The following is a 22,183-nucleotide window of genomic DNA, read 5'->3' as shown; positions in this document are numbered from 1 at the left end:
ATAGTTACTCTAGATGCTGGTCCTTTGTTTTTGTCCTACCTTTGCTGTCAGTTGATTCAGTCTTTGTAAGTGGTTTCACTCCATGCTCTACAACAAATTCAAATTCCTCCAGTACCTCATCTATGGCTGTGACTGGCACATCCATGTCCACTACAGACACAGGAACGTCGCTGCCGTCTGTGGACTTGGTATCAGTGCCATCTTTGGCAGAGATGATTACTTCATGTTCTGAAAAGGGGAACGGTTGTACATCAGTGTATGTGCTAGGCAGGTTTGTCCTTGAAAAACTATTTAAAGAAAATATTCTTAATTGAGAAATGTCATTTCTGGATAAGGCTAATCTATCAGGCTCAGCATTAACAGTTTCTTGCAGAAGTAGACCTACCCCTTGAACTATGTGTGCATTTATATTCACCCCTATTTACTCCCAGTGCAAGCAACTTTCTGCTAAAGTTGTCTAATTAGTCACTGAAGCAAATGACTGCTATTTAATCTAATCTTTTTTCCTCTCAACAGGTTTGTTGGATAACCTCAGTGAATCACAGCATCACAAAAGGCCAATGAACACACCAGACAGGTCATGAGTAAACTTCTGACCTAGTGAATGCAGTTCACTACGTGTGGTAAAAAAAATAACAGTGCTCATCAATATCAAGCCACATTGTGGTACGAGGGTGTAGCACCATATTTATTTAAGCAGGGGCAGGGAAGCTGGTCAGCGTTTGATGTGTGACCTAAGACTTAAGTCTGGGGTGGAGGTTAACTGTAATAGAATAAAAAAAAAACAGATATACAAAATAAAATTATTTTTGATCAAAGCAGATTTGCATGCAAGAATAATTCAGTCAAGGTCCAAACCTAAATCAGATTAGAAATTGAAATAAAAAATGTTTACATTTTGTATCCTATATAGCTGAGCTTGACACAGACTTGACTTGAATTTATTTTGGAAAAAAAATAAAAATAAAATAAAACAAGGGCAATGATTTCTGTAGCTATACATGAGACATACTCTCCAAGTTTTACAGCTGTTATGTTGGAAAATACCGACTCAGGGTGGCATCAAAATTAGTAAACAGTGTTTGAAAATGTGTAACGTTCACCCCATTTGACAAATATGATGCCAATAAAATACACTGAAGTATGTGACTATAATTAAAAAAAACACATCACTACTTTTGTAAGGTCGCATAGCTGCACTGTGTCTTTGTGATGTTGTGTCTCTCACCTGCAAGGTCTGCTTCCAAATCTGCCAAAGTCTGATGAAGCTGGATCGTGAGCTCAGAGTAGTCTTTAAAGCCATTGACCGATTCTGGACGAGGGCTTCTGACACTGTGCCGAAAAATGTGTGCAAACGTAAAATACACAAGACACTTGTAATATGACATATGACGAGTGTTTTATAACAGATAAAGGACAGCAGTGTACAGCAGAGAAAACAACACTTCATAGCTTTTAGTTGGACTACTGAGCACGTTATGGCTTCTTCTATGATTCAGTTCATTCACCGCACCTCCAGTTACTGATGTAGCTTTAAAAAAGTAAAAAGGGTTGGTGTAGTTCAGTTATAAAAGAAAGAAAAATCTGGTATTTTATGTCTCTTTCAAGGTTCAATAGGATTTTTATTGGAGTTTGTTGGATTTCAAATATGCACTTTATTAACTTCATCAATTTTTCTTTCAGGGTTCAAAAGAGCGTTCTCCTAAATTAGTGCCGTATTAGCCATAACAAATTGCAAAATAAGGGCCAAACCAAATAAAATTTATCTTTTAGGAGACTTGGATTGGATCCTCTGTTCCTCAGTGATTCTGAGAAAACAGTGCTATAATGCTTTCCTGGAATACCAAGAAGCCAGCAGCATTAAGCCAGACTCTGGATTCATAGCTTTTTTTTTTGTGTTTTTTTTTTTTTTGGTTGTTGTTTGAGAGCATCATTCGTCTGGGCATTGTACCATACAAATATTTCACAACAAGTTGAAAAATCAACACATCTGGAGGAGAATTTTCCTTCCAAGGACCTTTGAACAAGGGCCTAAAACCATAACCATGAAAGCCCAGCATGAAAGCCCAGCTGAGCAAGCCAGCTTTGGACACAACTCAAGTATAATATAATGGAGCTGTGCTTGGTTATAAAACCTACTGTAGTAAAAGTCTGGAAATAAGTTGGCCAAAATGGACCACTCACAATCTTAAAGTGCAGGTGTCAGACAAGCCATGGAAATTATTTCGAGTGGCATTTTTACAGTATTATAGATCAGCTGGCTCCCATGGAGGAATTCCTCACACACAGTCTTATTATCAATTATTCAATTTAAAATTACAAAGCATAAGGTTATAACCCCTGTCCCTACTTTTACACCTCTTTTTCTTATTCTCCATCCACATGAAAGGTATAAAGATTTTTGAAATTAGGTTCTGTTTAAAGTCTGCAGACGACATGTTTTCCCATCCAAGTCACAGCAACACTACGAGACATATTTTAGTGTTAATAAAAATCTCTACACTGTCTCTAAGATGTTGTGCCAGCAGGTGGCAACAATGTTCACATTAATTGCATTCAAATTCAGAAGAAGAAGCAGCTCAGGCTTTGCAGCACAGAGTTAGAGTTAGCATGAATAAAGTACAAGCACTATTTTTACAATGCACCAGAACAAAAGTTTGTAATTTTGTCAGCAAATTCATTATTAGTAATATATTTGTGAACATGTTCCTGTGATGTTTGAACATGTGAAGAAGGTTTATTGTTATTATTTTGGGTGCCAGTAGTTTGCAACTACAACAGTTTCAATTTGACTTCATTCTGAATATTTATTCATTTATTTATTTTAAATCGATCGTGTTTACTTCTAACATTGTCTGTTGATTTGGACTTTTTACTGTCAGAGGCAGAGATAGACTCTTGACCATCACCCAACTCTAAAATTGTTGGAATAGATCTGAGCTGAGGGACCGTACTCAAATGTACAAGACTGGGTCAATACTAAAACCAAAACAGATATTGGAGCAACAGAATCACCCTCTCAATAAGGACTTCTTTCCGGTTGTTTCCTTCTCGACGCAGGAATTTTTTTCCCCAGGATGTAGAACAAATAGACTTAAAAAATAAAAAATAAAATCATTTGTCCCTACAGTTGTAACATTTCTTAATGATTTCAAATGGCTTCATCTCTCAAGTATGTATGGTATGGGGATATGTAGGAATGACTGTTTGGGGATAATAAAGATGACTGAATGACTAAAACCAAACCCAGCATTAGGTCTTTGTTTGTAACCACTCTTCACTGTCGTTTCCTGTGTTCCCTCCTGCACTCCCCCAAGTTTCACTTAGTATGTTTTCATATGGTAATAAACTCTGGATGATGTTTGGTTCCACTATAACCACTCTAGATGTTTTCAAACAAGATTTTTAAAATATAGTCATATTTTTCCCATATAGTCACATTAAATAACCACTTAAACCAAAGTAACGGTTCAAAGCTTTCTAAAATAATCAGAGAAATCTCAAACTAAGCTTTTCATGACTTTCTATTTACCTGTCTTTTTCTCCCCAAGTGGTATTTTCTTCATCACTGTCACTTGGAGCCTCCATAATGAGTACTCTCTCTCCTGTCTCACCGGTCTTTCCATCAGCTGATAAACTCCCCTCAGGAGAGGTCATCTGGGTGTCAGATGGGGAACTGACAATGCCAGAGTCCTCACCCTCTGCCACACCTTCAGGAGTATAACCTTGGTCGGGAAGGCTGCTGCCAACACTGCTGCTGCCTAGAGAAAGAGTTTCAGCCTCAGGCGATGTGGTTTCTTGTTTCTGGACAATGGATGAAGCCTTTTTGGAATGAAGCCAACCTGGAGGACAATAGGTAGAAATGATTTGTGTGAATACAGAGTGTTAACACACAATTTTGAAGTGCTAGCCAAGGTTAAAAAAAAAAAAAGAGAGAGAGAATTAAAGACTTTCCAGGGCACACCTTTGTTAAGTAAGACAGCGGTTATACACAAAAACAATGCCAATAATTCTCATTCCCTATGCATCTCTCACGTTCAGAAATATAACCCATAACCCAAAAGGATGAGGAAGGCAAGAGTGTTTTTGTGTAAAGAAAAAAAAAGAAAAGAAAAAGAAAATGAGAGGTTCTGAAGATGTGGTTTACTGGAATAAGTTTTAAGATTGATCCTGACATCACTCACACATACATGCAAACCAGAGAGCATATGATAAATATGCTAAACATGCTTGGGGCACAGCCCTTTGTGGTTTAATAAAATATTTTATATCATGTGCAGATTGACTTACTGTAAACAAACCCTTTTATTTCCATTTTTAACATAGTCCTCAACTCTTTTTGGTTTAAGGGAAAGGGTGGAATGGCCTCATGCCCTCTCATCTCTTCAGTACACTCATTCACTGGTCAGTTCTGCGGCTTCTGGGAAATGTATTTAGTGTCACTGATCTCATTGAACCGTCAGCCAAGTTAATAAAAAAAATAAACGTTCTGTTTGTCAGGTCTTCTGTAGTTACGCCTGGTCGAAATGCCTTCAACAGTGAGTGACCTTGTTTTTGTTTTTTTTTATCACCGATGTAAGTGAGAGCTAAGCATCACTCTGGACATGCACTGTGGTTGAAAAAAAAAAAGGAAAAAGTGACCTTGAGTATTTTAATGTGTGTATTAGGAGTGTAAGCTCTAGGCCTTGTCCGAATGTTGAGCAGAGAACAGTCAGTTCCAGGAGATGTGGTGATGACTCACAGGGCTGTCCTCCCAGCTCCTTCCCAGCAACTGCTGAATCATGCCAGTTACAGCCACAATCTGCACACGTTCACACAACACACACAGGGTAACACACACACACAAATGCACGTACACACTCTACCATTTACACACAAGTAAACAGATACGCAGCGTTCTCAAATCTTCAGCTCAGAAAGGACCTTGAGTACATGCATCTGTTAAAGATAAACCAAACACGTCTTCACTCCCAAGCTGTCAACTAACTATACACACACACGTGCTATTAGTCAGGACCTGACAACGGCTGTCCATGCAAGAATCCCAAGTTAAAATAAAACTGTCTTGGTTCAGTTTTCAGTCGTTTAATTACAAAATATGCTTCAAAGGCAAAAAAAAAAAAAGAAAAAGAAAAAAAAGTTCATTGCCACATTTCTACTGACCTCGTAATTAGACATCCTTTTAAAGTTTGCAACATACCTCAAAAATTCAAATAAGATACAGTTCTCGATAAGATACATGCGACATAACAGAGCACCACTGGATATTGTATTCACACACTTCACAACAAGTACTGCTTTCAATAAGATACGTTTAAACAGTTACCTGGAAAAACAAACCATACAGCAAACAGAATACTCTCATAGCTGTAAACATGATTCCTAGGGAATTTTGCTTAAGGCTAGATTGTTTTTATTTCCATCCAAGATGTCAGATTTGCAGCACAACTCAAAAATGTATTTTTATATATGACTTTTGAATAATAAAAAAAAATAAAAAAAAATAAAAAACTGAGGCACTGACGCATGTCAACAACTGTGCTACTTATCTTTTCAAATCAAAAACCTTTTTGGAGGAAATATGGATGAAGTTGTCCTTATAAAAAGAGTTAAAAAAAAACAGTCAGCTCACTGATTGGCTCTAATACTAAAAAATCAGATTTATTTATTTTTTTTGCCACTGTTCATTAAAGGCATCTGAATTACTCAGACACATCAGCTGGCATTAGGCACTTTGCTTTTAGTTTAGATTAGATAAAGGTTAGGGACGGCAGGAACAATCAGGGTCACCGAGTCTTTAGGATGAATTTACAGTGGCAGTGCATTTTGGTATTTGATTCTTTACTTTACAACAAAGTGTGATATTTGTCTGTAAAAAGTGTCGTATAGATAAACTTTCTATGATTACTTAACTCAATTTTCTATTGGATTCAGATTCACCACTATTAAAGAACATTTAGCTCATGCTTTTTCTTATGGTCAATGTTTGCTACATTTAACTCTTGAATTATATATAACAAAAAATATATATATTTTCTTATTGAATGTAAAGCTTATATCAACAACAACAAAAAAAAACAACATGCTTCACATAGATTACAACCTCTGATGCCAGCACCAATTAAACCATTTACTCGAGTTTTAGATTTCCAAACCAATGCATTACACTAAGTACTCAAAGACAAACTGTCCACCTATTGATCTATAGCCATAGCATATATCTGCAGTATCAGATAACTTTGCCTCACTCTCCTCAAACCACATTCTGAGTCCACTCACATGCTCTGAACTCATAGAGTAAAAAAAATGTGAAACCATGCAAATTATGTATAACACGTATCATTTCTTTACGAAAACACCAAAAGCCTCCTTTGAAATGCTAACAAGATGTAGATATGAAACTATAGCTTTCAACTAATGAAATGGAGCAGCTTACAAAGGATGTAATAGAAAGTCCAACAGAAAACAAGGCAGGGTTTAAACAGTAAGAATGAGTTGATGACAGAGGTTTGCCAAGGTGAAGAAAGAACTGAGCCAGAGAAAGACTTCAGGAGTGTTTGGGTCGCAGACGCACAGGTCCACAGCAGTACACTACAAAGAGGGTGCAGGGCGGGGAGCAGAGGAAAGAACAGATCAGATTAGAGGAGAAAGCATCAAACATTAAATTGAGATGGTACAGAAACGACAAAAGGGCAAATAAGGAAATTAAACAGAAAATTCTATTTTAGTCATCTGCCATGGCAAGGCAGAGAACATGTACAGTAACAGATGGTGGCTCAGCATCACTCAGCAATCTCCTCCATTATACATTTCATATACTCCGAGTTACTGAATAAATGTACACAGCAAAAACATTAAAGGCACTCCAACTGATTGGTGTTGACCTTAACTGGACATAGCAGACCCAGAAGGACCAACATGGCTTTGAGATCGACAGTCATCGATATGGAGCGTGTTGACCTTGTAGGGACCCAGCATCACTCGCTCAGGAGAGGAGAAATGGAAAGTGCATTAGGACACATAGTATTTACACACATGTAAACGAGTTGGATATAAATTCAGACAGACGTCCATTTGTGTCTCAGGAGAGCAGCTTCTAGGAAAAAAAATAAAGCAGAACTACAAAGAGAGGATGGCAACAATCCATGCGGATCCCACACAGGGGAACTGCTTCTTCCACTTCCATGTGATCCTGTGGGGTCATGCAGTTTGAAGCACAACCGGAGGAGGGGAAGAGAACACGAAGGAACAGATAATCTAGAGGTTAGGGCAGGCTGTTTTAGCTCTCATGTTACGGGGCTACAGCCCATTTTTCTCAAAGTCAAAATTCCACATTTATCCACAACCAAATGTATGAAGTTGGAGGGCCTTTTAAAACACAGTTTACCACATCTATGCAAAGTTAATAATGAATTTATGGGCAACATTTCTCCATGGGCAATACAGTAAACATGGTGAAAAAAGACAAGAAGGAAGAGGAACAATTGTCTCAAAGAAAACAATGTTTGGGTAGTAGCCCACTGGTCAAACTATCTCTCTTTGCAGGACTACATCTTTGAGGCCAGGTGCTGCTCATGGCCAGACTTGCAAGGTGAGGAATCTTTTAATAGTCAGTTTATCCAAGTGAGAAACAAAGAACAGGCAGTCCCTCCGCTGTTTTATATTCCTACTGAACAGGAGCAGCAGGATTAGGGTTAGGGTTACGGCCAGTTTGGGGTTCTGCAATTTTGCACATTTTCAAATGTTTGTGCTGCAGTAACCAAATAGAAGTTGGGGGAAAAAAAACAACAAAAAAAACGCACAAGATACAGTTTGGTAGATATTTATATCTACGAGCCTAACCATAGAAAGGTTGAGAAATTCTGCTTGGCATAATTATCTCCCATTTTAAATTTCCACAACAAGAGTATGTGTATCTTAGTAAATTGAGGGAAGAAACCACAAGCATTTCATTAAAAGAAAAACAAGCCGACAGGCAGGATTAACTGAGCGGTAAAAACCTAACTTTGGAAGCACAACAGAGCTGCGACAGGTCGCTTTGTTATAACTTAGTGCGAGTTGATGTATGACAGCAAAATAATGCGATCACCACATGAGCTAATGAAGACGATCACTGAGACATTTATAATAATACGAACACCAAAGGGGCACTTCAATGAGAGACTAGTTTTAACATGATGCATTATTATTTCTACCCTCGAGCTTGTGAAGATTAAATGATTTGAAAGGGAGACTTTTCTGGCCTGTAGGTAAATTTGTTCTTCTGATTAGAGTAATTTGTGTTTTCAGCTTTCTAGCACCGTCACCGAACGCGTGTTGCATGTATTTAATTTGCTCTTACTGACAGAGATATCAGATTGGCACCACGCTGCCGTTGCACAAGAAAGAGATATGAATCAGGTGTGTCAGTTCGCTTCGCAAAAACGCAGCCAACTCGCAGACGTTAAATCTGCTTTTGCAATGGCTCGTTTAAGCGAGCCTCACACCTGTTTTGCTGCTCCTACGGCATCTTGTGAACTCTGCAGTCACTGTTTGAGAGCCCAGTGCCAAGGAGACGCACAGGTCACGATTGTGCTTTGTCAAAGGAGTGGAACGAAAATACAGCCCCAGTAGAAATGCAAGTATCACTCCTGTGAGATTTCATAGCACGGTAAATCTATCGTGGGTACCAACGGTTAACAGAGGATAAACAGGTTTAAGAAAAGTGACACCAAGGAAGTAAAAAAAAAAAAAGAAAACATCCAGCAGCTAATTTAGTGAAAGGAAAATACAGTTGCTAAAATGTGCACACAGTTTGTGTGTTGCCAGCAAACAACAGCGGACCGAGTAACTGGGCCAAATTTAAAGATGGCAGACTTGATTTTTTTTTTTTTTTTAATTTTATGACATATAATAGAGAGGACATATGGAACATGGTGTGCTGAGAGGAGGAGACCGGTCTGCAGAGCCATTAGATTAGCACGATTCAGCGCAAACTTGCAGGAAGCAACTATATTCAATTTATGTTCAGACCCTCAGATAATGGGAGAGATTGTTTGAAGTCGAAAGTACAAATTCAGCACATAAAAATGAAAGTATGAGACAGGTGTTATTTTTGATCATCTCTTTAACAACATCCCTGAATTCAGCTGCGTGGCAGAAAAAAAAGAACAAATTCCAAGGCTATGTGCCTGTCTGCTAATACAGTGGTTATTATATCTGAGTAAAAACCCAAACAGAATGTATTGACTATCCACGTTAACTGGCTGGAGATCGTGCTGGTTACCAAGTTAGCATTAAGAATGACTACAGAATGGTTTTCTGCCTCGAAAACTCCAACTGTTTTCCAAATCTGCTGTACATCTGTCTAGTAGGAGTATTTGGCAAGTCATCCTGCTGCTGGCCTTTAGGATGTGTAACTGGTGCTGCTCCCCTTATGTGCCGTTTGATCAAACAGCTTTATACATGTCACTCAAACGAAAGAAAAAATATAAAAACATTTTTTTCAATAAATATAATTGGAAAAGACAACTTTGGCATTGTATTTTATGGATTCAGTAATTATCTTGATGACTACCTCTCATTCATTTCTGCCTTATAAACTAGTCATCTCATACTTCAACGTTTCATCTGCTTTTATCTCCCTTTCCAGCAGCCCTCTTCTTCCTTAAAACTCTGCCAGCCTCGGTTTTTCTGCCTCGTTACCCCGCCGTTTCTGTCAAAACCTTCCCACGCTCTCCTCTCTACACTTCTGGCACTCTCACCTCTTCTCATCCTTTTTGAGGTCCGTGTATCTCTCATCTCTGCCCCTGTCAGACACGCCAACCCTCCGCGGCAGTCTCACTCTGCCACTGAGAGTATTCTGGGTTACGTAGAAGTCAATAAAAAAGGTCACCTAAAGGTCAGGAAATGTAAATCTATGACAGATTTATCTACATGCAAATCCGCCACGTCTCTGGAATCCTGAGTGTGATTGCACGCATATGAAAGAAAGACAGATAAAGAAAAAGAAGGCAGAGACAGACGAAGCTTGAGAGATTGATAAGCCTAAGTTCGAGACAAGGACTCCATTGTGTCAAGAACTGCGATTAAAAAAAAAAAAAAAAGAAAGAAAAAGTTCCACAAGTAGCTATCAAACACACGCAGGCATACAAGCGTCCTTTCTCTTAGCTGGGTATATACGTCACCTCTCTGACAGGTAAAGAGTCAGATGTTCCTGCAGTGTGACAGCTCAGTTCTGCAGGGCAGACAGGTAGAAAACCTCAACTGGTAACTTGCGACTGCCTCACAGTGTCGCTGCCACGACTGTCAAAAGTTAAGTGAGCGCCACCTGAAATTTGTTATCTTTGTTCTTCAAATATATCTTGAATTTACGGTTTAACAGGAGTTCAAGAATAACACTTTATTGATTAGGATTTCTATCGTTTTTCTGAAAGCAATTTAGAGTCATAAAAGACATTTACCCATTCCACTGTGTCTGTTGTTCTCCGCTTCGTCCAGTGTGAGATTCAGGGCCGACTCAGAGTCTGACCTGGAACTGCTTTCAGAACTTTTCTCTTTATTTTGTCGGGTGGCCGTCGTGCTGGACTTTTTTATTGTGGGCTGGGCCTGCACAGGCCCACTGACCGCGCTACTGGTGCTGCAGCGGGAACCGGCCTGGTCAAGGTCAACATCCGAGTCGTCGAGGCTGCGGCTGAACTCGGAGCTGGAATCCTGCACAACCAGGCTGTCTGTGGTGGTGGTGGTGCTGCTGCTGGGGGACGGAGAACTTCGGGGTGGAGTGGCATCGCGCACGGGCGGAGGTTTTGGTGCCTTTTCACAACGAGAAACTTCTGCTGCCTGCATGACCGCAGAGTCAGAGAATGTGGGCGATTGTGGTGTTCTGGTACGGGGGACCGGGGTGGGAATTTCGATGCTGCGGGGTTTGGAAACAGAAACAACAGTTCCTGAAGGATCATCAGAATCCAGAGCGATGGGGGAAGGCGTGGGTGGAGGAGGTGGAGCCTTTCTCTTCCTTTGGCCTTCTGAACTAGGGCCCTCCTAACAGAACATAGCAAAAAGAAGATAGTGTAAGACATTTTATGCGAAAACCTTCTTCATCCAGAGTCTTAAGACAGTATTCATATGGTAATTTTTCACATTTTGTACAAGACGACCATGAACAATGTATTCCAGGGGATTTTGTGTGACAGACAGAACCGTGAACCATAATAATGGAGAACAATGATGATCAAACTTCATCTTATGTTGCGATTTCAACTCCAAGACTTTTGAGGAAAGTCTCTACCAACTGTCTCCACTGACGAGAAGCAACTCCACAACATGACGAAGCCACCACCATATTTCCACATGAGGATTTTGCATTAAGTTTGATGCGTGATGTTAGCTTATGACCTACACAGCATTTTGCAAGTAGGCCAAAATGTCTTGATGCTCTTCTATCTATTTATTCTAACATCAAATTATGCATAGGTGGATTCTATTGGAAATTTAGCTGATTGAGGTTTTTCATTTAAGGTATAATATTGGCCTTATGTAATCAAGTAACATCTTCCATGTATGCTGGGTGAGTTAACAGTGTTGATGTCTTTCTGCTTTTGGTTCATAGTAAATATAGACCCTATACTATTAGCACCTCTCCAGCTCTCTTTACCTTCTAAAACATTTACATGCTGCACTACACAAGTAGTGTTACCAAATTACAGGCGTAAAGAGGCTAAATGCTTGGTAGTTACACCTCTGCTAACATTTACTGTAGTCCAAAGAGAGGCATATTGCATACTGTAATAAATATCAATTTAAACATAATGTATAATGGCATCTTTCCAACAATGGGTATCATTTGGTGTGAATTCTGCCTTCACTGTGAGTCTACATGTATAAATTTGTCTTGCATCTTTAAATTAGGCCCCTCTGCTGTTGAAAGGAAGGAACAGAAAAGAGATGTACTCCAAAAAAAAAAAAAGTAAATTTTGATATCAACAGAGCACAACAGTCCTACATACACACCACTTTATTTTGGTGAAATTGGACACATAATTGGTGTCCATACAGTAACGGTTCTATCGGGTTCAATTGTGCCGTGTGGTGTCCAGCCACATGGGCACAAAATAATGGCTACAAGTCCAGTTAACCAATTTTAAAATCAGGCACTATTAGGCAATGCTTTACTAGAATCTACCTGTGATGCATGTGGCTAGAGTCAGCGTAAAGTCCCGACTGAGTGAAAATCATTATAACTTATTTATGTCACGTTAACGAAGAACAGCTGAAAAGTTACCGGGTTCATCAACAGCGGTAGCAATTTGGCTCCAACTCCTCTTATCATTTCTATATTCTTTGCATGAAATGTTGAATAAATATTAATGTTGTTTCCACACATCATCTCCAATGTCCGCTGGATTTCGGGTTGCACCGTGTCAGCTGTTTGGGATTCCCCTCTAATTTCCCCTCAGAAAGCACGGAGGAGAATCTGCGCTTTCTCATTGGCTACCTGACACATTCAGCGCTAAGCTCCCAGTCGGGGAAAACCCCTGATTTAGATAGGAGCGGCCACAACGATCTACCGTAACACACCACACACTACAGGATGATCGGTTACGAAATCACCAGCAGCCAAAGTTGTAAAATTATCGTAAGGGGAAAACGGGGGCAAACAAATCATGTAGTGTGAACTATTGCGTCAGGATGTGCCCGTTTTCTCTATTTAAATCTAGTGATTACTGAAGGGCAATATAGAATACAGACTTCATAATCTGCACTCTTTTGGCTGAATGCAATATTTACTTCCACTTTGGCTTTATGTTGTTTACTTTTCATTCAAGTACGTTTTTTGTTAATGGACACTGAGAATCCATTTTATTTTTGTTTTTGGTTGTTTTGTTTAGTTCATCAGTTCCAGTGTTGTATTCTTTTGAAAATAAAGTGCATCTATCTATGGCAGGAAATCGCATGCATCATTAGTCATTTCCATTAAATCAGTGTCAAAAGGTCTTGAAACAATATTATCGTTTATCTCAATTTTTTAGACAATTAATCGTCCAGCAAAATTTGTTATTGTGACAGGCCTATCCCTGATCTGGGTTGTGAAACTCCACAGCTCCTCCAAAGTTACAATGCTCCATTTGGTTGCTTCTCTGTTTAATGCTCTTCCTCCTACCTGTCCTTGTGATTTACGTTTGCTTACCACTGTTCTCTAACAAACCTCAAAGACCTTTTAAGGGCAGCTGTGTTTAATTTACACACAACAGGACTCTGCTTACATATTCACCCTGAAGATAGGTGGTTGCACTGAATTTTGTAAAAACACTAAATTGCTACACCCAACATAAAATTCCAGTAAAATACATCAAGCATCAAGTTCTGTCACTGTAATTGAAAAAAATGTAGAAAATATTTCTGGATAAATTAATAGTTTTGCAAGTCACTGTGTATGCGTCTGGTTTAAGCATTAATCATTTAGTAAATGCAGACTGTCAGGACTGAAACAATTTTACAGCCAAGTAATCAAATTGAGTGGAGTGCTGGCAGAGGTCTGAGTCTTTTAGCCATTAGTGTGTCAACATTCTTCTTCAATCGAAGACATTTAAGGTCTCCCAGCAATTTATTTAAAATGATGCGGTGGTATTGTAACAGAACACCAGTGTGAACTTTTGACTGGGATATTTCTTAAGTTCTATCTTATAAACGAATGTCATTTAAAAATTAGAAATGTACGTTTTCTTTTATTCAAATGACAGCATTGTCCGGATTCATTGCATGCCATACACCAGTAGTCCTGAGTTTAAAATGATATTACAGCCAACCAATAGTTTCCTATTAAGCTACACTAATGAGTTTTTAACAAAGTTAGCATTCTGAAAGAAAAAAATAAGCTAAACCAGATTTCTTCAATGTAAAAGCAAGTGGAAAAGTAGTGAGTGGACAAAAACAGAAAGTGAGCAAGACAAAAGTTCTGAGTGTAACAAAATAAGCTACAAATGAACTAATTTATACTACAGGGAGACAAAGCCATTCACTTTCTCCACGAAATTCATTATTATTGTGATAAGACGTGGTATAGCAGAATAGATTTTAAATTTCCAAGTGGCTCTTGCCTTCTATTTTTGTTCTCTCTGAAACTCGACAGACAACATGCCCAGAGTTGCACACAGGGTTGCATCATTCAGCAGGGCATGAAAGAGATCAGGCCACCTTGTCTTTCTGCAGGCACACAGGGTTCACACATGAACTCAGTGAACCCGGTGCATGGCATTCTATAGAAACATGAATGTCCCCCTCCAACCCCGTTCCAACTAGCTGTCCTTTTCTTCAAGGCTCTCCTGTTTTTCTCCCACCCCAGTATTCATATATACATGGAAATGGGCCAAAGTTGAACTGCAATGGATGATTGACTTGCCTTGGGAGATGGATGTACATGCGTGAGAAGGCCCATGTGTTGTTTGTGTTTGTGCGCGTGTCTGTCTGTGTGTACATGAGTGTATTTCTGCATGTATACTAGTTTGGGTGATTGTTTTCTCGACAGAACAAAAGTATGGGACTGCAGTGAAGCCAGTGTCTTGAAAGGAGTATTTCATGGGGTCCACCCGATAAGCAGTTGGATACACACTCATTTCTAATCATAATGATACTCTTGGCTTGAGTTGAACAGCATAGATAGGATTGTTAAGCAGCATTAAATGCGTGTTGCTCTCTTGAGCTTATGGCGCCGTGACTGGGAATGCAGCATGCACTTATGAGTATGAATCAGAGATAAGGCTTCAAGCTATATTAAACCACATTTACAAGGCAATCTTTAGCCTCAAAAGAATTTCACTGCGAGTTCCAAGTCATTCTTATGTGCTAAAGGTTTAAGTTGCTAAGATCAGCATTTACAGATTTTTATTTTTGATCTTAAACAGACTTCGCCACAAAGATGCTCCATTTAGTTTCAGTAAAAAAAAAGAAAAGAAACAAACATGTAATACTATGATGCTTCAAAGAGAAACCTAATCAGTGACAAACTAACGGATAACAATCTTTATATTAATGTGAAGAACAGATAAGAGAAAATATAAACACTAGCCATGTGAAGACATGAAAATACCAGCAATTTGTATTCCTTGGGCTTTTGAATTTGATTTTTTGATGATAAAAAAAAAAACAGCCCAACAGAAGATAAGAGACATTCCTGGTTTATTTAGTGTCTAAATAAAAAGACTACAGAGTAAGTTTACAGGACTTCGGAAAAGTTTACACTGCTTTACTAAACAATTTATTCCATTAACTGAGTCATAGATTTTTGACAGAAAGCTTTTGCTCTGGATTTTTCTAGGCCTAAATGTATGTCCACATTACACTATTCAGATTTTTATTTGAAGAAAAAGACACCAATGCATACTTTTTCTTTCACTTCAAATTTGTGCACTACTTTGTGTTGGTCTATCACCTGGGGTTCCCCTTAAAAAATACATTGAAGTTTGATTTAAAAATGACAGAATGAGAGAATTTTCAGGTGGTACCAATATTTTTGTAAGCCACTGTGAGTGTAACACGATTCAAGCACACTAATCACAGCTGTTCAAGTCAGTAAAAATACAAAGAGAGACAAAATTAACCAGAACAGACTGGTTTGTCTTTTACTTGTTCCACTTTATAACTTGTGAGAATAAGGGCCCAATGATGGAGCATTCTGACCATACAGAGCCACGCAAATAGATGCTTAAACCTGGCCAAGCTACCATTCGTCAGTTGCAGATAAGGGTCTTTTTAACGGAGCAACATTACAGCACTAATGTGGAATGCAAACTGGAGTATGCCTATCTATTAGACATTTTATTTGTGTGTGCTCGGGCTTGTCTACATACAGGGGCTTACACACAACTGCACGAGTTTGTGCAAACGCGTGTACATGTCAAAGGTAAAAATAGCAGCCAAACACGACGGACTCCAATGTCATAAACACCCTCAAAGCAGCAGGCTGGAAGACAGCTGCTGTGCGTTTCAGTGTCACTGTCATGATGAAGATGTAGGGTTGTGAGTGTAAGATGAAAGAGGTTTCATGTAAAAAGGTTTCAACAATGTGTGTCAGTGAGGCACGAGGGTGGGGGCGAAGGGTGCAGAAATGGATCAGGAGACGCACGGCTGACCCAGTTTCATTGTTGTCCAACCTGTTCTGCTAACCCACTGATATTTCAAGTTTTTTCTTACCCCTTTCCTTTCATCAGCAAGGAAAGATAATTACATTTATTTGCAAACTGGATGAAATTACAGCAGAGAGGCGATTGAAGCAGTAATTTAATCTAAAAGTAACCAAATCTGTAAAAACACAGAAAGTTTAATCTTTGTCATTTATAGTCAACAACTCCTCCAACACAAAAACATTCTGTTTACAAAAAAATTCTAATTTAGACAAACCTTAAATCAACCCCAGTAATGCTCACACGAAAAACGAAGCCTCAGTTGCTTTGAACCCGACACAAACATTCACGTGTTCCCATTCATTTGTCCAATCTGCACTGAATGACTTCATACATAACATGTTTGGACAGCCTCACGTCCAAAGAGAACGTGTCCTTCACAGGAGGGGCCAGGTTCCCCTAATCCTGGCCTCTTCGTCGTCCTCTCACAACCGTCAAGGACTATGCACAAGAAAAGAAAGCGCATATTGTTTTCTTGTAATGAACCCTAGACTTCTTTTTCGCTCGCATTACAGAATTCGGCTTCACAATAACCGAGCACAACAAGAGGGTTCGGGTTTGGCGGATGGAAACGCACAAAGCTCCCCCAAAACTCATTCACCTGTTGCAGTGTCAAGGTGGTTTCTTGAAAGATCAGACATTTCTCACATCGACACTAAAATAATGGCATATGGGTAATGCTGTGAAAGTCTGGACACAACTAATGTATAAAAACAAAAAGAAAATGTACCATCAAACTTTTGACTGAAAATTGACTTATTTTGTGGCTGAGCTCATTGCTCTTGAAGAATAGTGTCATTTTAGAGAATATTCAAGTAACTATGTTGCCTTAAGTCATTGTAAAAATGGTGTTTATGTCAAACTTTAAAAAAAAGTGACTTCTCAAATCTGGCCTCCGTCTCTTTAAGGAGCTCCTACTCTTTCTGACACTCCACATGGTTTTCACATTTTATTATAAAACAAAAAAAGAAAAAAGAAAAATCTGACAACGTTGCACTTATGTTCAGATTCCTTGTTTTCTATGACTTTTCACTTCAATACTAACCGTAAATCCGTAAATCCTGTTGCACTGTGTCTCTACTAGATTTGTACATGAACATTGACTAGGCCGTTTTAACAAATGGACATTCTTCGATCTAAACCATTTCATTATAGCCCTGTTTGTGTTGTACGTCTACAGTCCAGGTTTGGTCTAATCTGGCCAGACCACCGTAACTTGCATCCATGTCCCCTTCCCAATAACGCATTAGTGACAACCTTTAAAAGTCAGCTTTTAAACTTCAAAAGCTGACAACAGCTTGTTTCTTATCACTCTTTTATAAGGCCATTTCTCTAACTTTCAAACAAATAAAGTTGTCAGGTCCAGAGAGTCATCCACCTGAGCTGTGGATCTCAACAGCCACTCCATATTTAGCATTAGCTCTGATTGATGCCCTCTTTGCCAGCTTGCTAGCATGGAAAGCCACGTCTTCACAGGTTTGCTTTCAATTTTTAGAAGATAGTCTTAACAGTGCTCTATGAGATGATGTTTACTCAAGATGTTTGAAAATCTTGCATCTTTTATTCCAGTTCACAGTCATGCTCTACTTTCTGCTGGCAGCAAAGTTTGGGATTCTTCCATTACACAATGTTACTGTACACCGGTGCACAGAGACAAACTGTAACCTAAAGAAACCTACTGGAGAATGTAAAATACAGATGGATCTCCATGACCCAGAGCACCTGCTGTTTTCAGCTGTAGCACTATCCAACCAAAACAAGGGCTATAAAATAAGGACGGATATGGATAAGAACGTGCAGAGGAAGTGCTGCCTGTTGGTTTTGGCACCAGTGAACTTCTTTTCTAGTGCTTCCAACTGATTCAGGAAAAAAATGTTTTGTTCCTGAAACATATTTGGAGAGATACTATAGCCACGAGGCAGGTGGGTAAACATCCAGATGTCTGTTCATTATCCGACCGAAACAAAGCTGCATGTTAGATTGCATCAAAATTCGAGTTGATTATTTTCCCCTCTTCAATCAGCAGTTTGCAAAGTGAGAGATCGCATCACTCTGCAATCTTTCAGTCCTTTATTAAATGACTTAATAGATATTAAGTCCTTTAACTTAGAAACAAAAGTTCAAAAGCTGGTTATAAAACGATTATAAATGCATATAAACACATTATGTTAAAAGTACAGAGAACAGATGGTCCCGTTACAACCACACCATCCATAAATTCTACTGAGCAAACTGGAAAGCAACTGGAAAACAAATTCCCACAGCTGACATGCCGCAACCATGACTGCCAGATAACTGAACAACCTTTAAGGTTCATGTAACGAGATATATCATTCGATATTATGGCATGTCAGGGTCTGTAAACTCGAACAGACATCAGCACAGATGCATGTATGACATCACAGTTCCCTGATCGCTCTGGCAGGTAGGCGAGTGGACCCTGGACATTTTAATTAAAGTGTGTAATTAATCATATGAATGACGCACATTAAAGACAAAGACTAAAAACAATAAAATTGTGTTTATTCAATGTAAATGCAGTGTGGGTTATGAAAAACCCACATTTGTAAGCAATAATCCAAGGAGCAAAAACTGAAAATCTCTTTTCTGACAAAACTGAAATATAAATGAGAAAAATGTCAACTATTCCTCTGTTCTTTAAAACACAAAAATTATCAGATAAGAAAGTATAGCTTATCTTTCTAAAGTTTTTAACTGGACTTGCTTCGAGGCTGAGAAATGAAGGATTTCCAGAAACAACTTTAAAATTACATGTGTTTTTCTTTTAAATGAAAAATGTTAATTATCAACACTACGTCTATTAAAAATGTTTTAACTCAAAAGTAAATACTGAAATATTTTAGATATGTGATCCTATAATACGAGTAACTTGCCTCAATTGGAACTTGATCTGTATTCGATTTGACTTTCTCAACGTCCCGTCATCATTTCTGGCTCTTTTTTTTTTTTCTCTCCATACTTCTGTCTGGGTTTCATAATCAGAATCAGCTTCTCAGAATACAGCCAGAAGGTTCTGTAACAGTAGCTGCATGACTCCATTGCTGAAAGGGAAAGCGTGGGAGCACAACAACCGAGATAAGAAGGCAAAAATCGAAATTTAATTTGAAATACAATTTACTGACAAAGCGAAACATAATGAGGTTGCAAGGCCCCCCTGCTGGCTTTAGTACTCCTTTACTCCGACTCTGTAATGCTACTTAGCCTGTTTTGAACTTTTACCCTGCCGTGTCCTCGCGTAAGGTGAGAGCGGTCCCACAGGCAGCCATCCACACTGCATGCTGTACAGCAATGGATTGTTATCCAAGTTAAAGTAGTAGTTTGGGCAACTTTATCTGCTGTAGCTTGATGCGTTAAGTACAAATAATGTAATGTATGCCTTAATATTTCAGCTACTAAAGTAAAGGAACAGAAAGTACATAAAATATGGTCTGTGCAGAGTGCTCTGTAACAAAACCTTCATTTGTTGAAGACTGATCATTTGTAATGGTTTGTAAATACCCACTTGCCTTGAAATCTCCACTAAAATCAGGAATAAAGAGATTCTAACCCTCATAATTCTTTCATTAAGGCTGATTTAGTTTGTTTTTTTTCCTTCTTCTTCGACCTGCCTTCATTATCTCCATTGTATTGGTTTTATAAAGCTTTGTTATAGCAATCTCATTATTTCCATTACCCGTTTTTGTGATGTCAGTATCCATTACTACATCTTACACATCAAATTAGTTGACCACATAAGCTTCCTTTGATCAGAGGGACCTTCGTAATGAGGACAGTCATAATAAATAGCTGTCCTCAGAAGACCTGCTATTATGTTCCCAATATGCCTGTCTCTCCCAGAACACCCACGGATATGTTTATAACTGTATTTTTGCTGGTATAAGGCAAAGATAGAGGTTCTTGGATACAGTGCAGGGTGATTGAAACGGGAAAACAAAAAAAAAAGACAAAAATATATAAAAAAGCCTCCACAATTGCAAAAGTTTGGTACGCTTAATGAGTGCACTCAAAATCGTGCCAGTTTTATAAGTTCAAGTTCTCCTCCACAGAATATCCAATTTCTTCAAACGCCTGCAGCAAATACATTGCTACATTTCAAGCAAATGAAAAAGCACAACTGTTCACTGTGAAGCGATTGGATTCGACACGTTCAGTTGTTTGACAGTATTAAGTCATGCAGGGCTCTTTAAAGCCAATGCCCTTCAGAGGAGTTCTTGATCAGACCTGGCTGCTCTGGCAATCTTAACTGGCACGAGTTGAAATCCTTTTTAACAGCACGGATAAAAAATTTACAGGTCAGGCTCAGCTGTAATCTTTGAGCATCTCATATTTCAGTTCTGTCCCAAGATATATTCCTGCCAATTTAGAGTTTACAAGCTCACATCATCTCAGCATCTAATGTCAATACGCTATTCTGATGCAACGATTTGCGGACACTTCAAAAAACACAGTGGCGAATTGTTGATAAGACCAGCTAAGCCATCAACAGCTTGTCCTTGTTACTCTTTAACAAGAGAAATCCTCAGACAAGAAACATGAGATGCCACCAGCGCTACAGTGACAGCACTCTTGCAACAAGAGGACCTGTATAAATACATATGACACAGTTCACAGACTTAGTAACGGTGCACAACAGCAAGATGGAGACATCTATTATTAGACCAGTCATCGGGTCGTCAGCTAACCTTTCCAGCTCCTGCTCTGTTTAGCAGCGTCCCAGAGGTGTTGTTGTAATTTGGATCTGGTGTCAGCCATAACCCTCAGTCTGACAGGTGCAAGGATAAATATCAAATCTCTGTCTGAGCAAGTCAAATTTACAGTCCCTAAAAGTAGCAAAACAATTACACCGAGTGTCTTTGGAGTCGCAGTGGAAGGGGGAAAAAAAGGGGGAGATTTGAATATTAAACATTTATTATTTAGTGACAAATACACTGGAAAGTGTATTATCAGTGTTAAGTTGCATTCACATAGCACCAACAAGAAGTTTTGGCCCTGCTGGTAAATGCATGCAAAAAGCCATAAAATATGTATTAAAATAGCATGATCCCATACTGTAACAAAATGATAAAATCCTATAGTTGTTTTGAGTACATTTATGAAACGGGTAAACTATTGCATTTGCAGTAACAGTTACTGTGATTAAAAAAAAAAAAAAAAAAAAGATTTAAGACCAATTTATAATTCCTCTAGTGCCTTGTAAAAGTATTCCCACCCCTTAAACTTTCCATATTTGATGACGTTGGGGCACAAAATGGCCAAAACCTACATACAACTGAGAATCTGTTTACACTCTGTAGTCTTGAGGTACAACATGAGAAAATGAGTTAAATATTCAACAAATACTTTTACGAGAAGTTATATTTCCAGTTTCCACTTAAAATAGTACAAAGAAGAAATGCTCCTGTTACATCCACATCATCTCAGCAAAGTGAGAAAGAAAAACTAATTCCCAAAGGCGACATGATGCCACAACCAAGACTGCCAGATAATTGGACAACTGAGATTCTAACCCTCATAATTCTGTCATTTCGGCTGATGTAGTTTATTTTTTTCCTTCTTCTTCTTCTTCTTCAACCTGCCTTCATTACCTCCACTGCACTGGCCTTATAAAGCCCCGTTATAAAAATCTCATTATTCCCAATGCCTGCGTTGTGATGTCAGTATCCATTACTACATCTTGCACGTCAAATTTGTTGATCACATAACCACACGCCGCAGTTGGGTCTGGTGTGAAACTAAAGAAGGATGTGAGAAAAAATAAGTTCATGTTCACTTTTTAGAATGGGAGAGGGTACGTCATGCTGTGGGCTTGTTTCTCCAAAAATAGTTCCTGGTAAATTTGTTAAAAGAAATCTGGTGTCCTCTACAGGAACATAAGTGTTGGGGGTATGAAATCAAACGTACAATGAAGAAAAAAAAAAAAAAAGGTTCTCGTCTTACTCTTGTGGTTTTTTTTTTTTTTTTTTATTTTTTTGGCTTTGCCCCCCCACCACACACCCGTCACTTTT

At 38.7% G+C, this 22,183-nt stretch overlaps 1 protein-coding gene across 9 annotated transcripts in view; it reads right to left on the bottom strand.

Annotated features, from left to right (window-relative positions):
- The window catches only part of cobl (cordon-bleu WH2 repeat protein), a 57,092-nt gene that overhangs the window by 5,782 nt on the left and 29,127 nt on the right, over positions 1 to 22,183 (bottom strand). For all 9 annotated transcript variants that reach the window (XM_015035782.1, XM_015035773.1, XM_015035806.1 and 6 more), the window contains 4 exons: positions 10,443 to 11,019; positions 3,533 to 3,842; positions 1,229 to 1,332; positions 40 to 228 (listed from right to left, as the gene is read on the bottom strand). In XM_015035782.1, coding sequence (XP_014891268.1) covers positions 40 to 228; positions 1,229 to 1,332; positions 3,533 to 3,842; positions 10,443 to 11,019 — 1,180 coding nt within the window. The remainder of the gene's footprint in view (positions 1 to 39; positions 229 to 1,228; positions 1,333 to 3,532; positions 3,843 to 10,442; positions 11,020 to 22,183) is intronic.

This window comes from Poecilia latipinna, unplaced genomic scaffold (assembly GCF_001443285.1).
Source record: "Poecilia latipinna isolate Pla-1442-1.1 unplaced genomic scaffold, P_latipinna-1.0 Scaffold21, whole genome shotgun sequence".
In the NCBI taxonomy this organism is placed as follows: Eukaryota; Metazoa; Chordata; class Actinopteri; order Cyprinodontiformes; family Poeciliidae; genus Poecilia; species Poecilia latipinna.
Note: the sequence above shows the minus strand (reverse complement) of the source record. Positions and strands in the feature narration are given on the sequence as shown.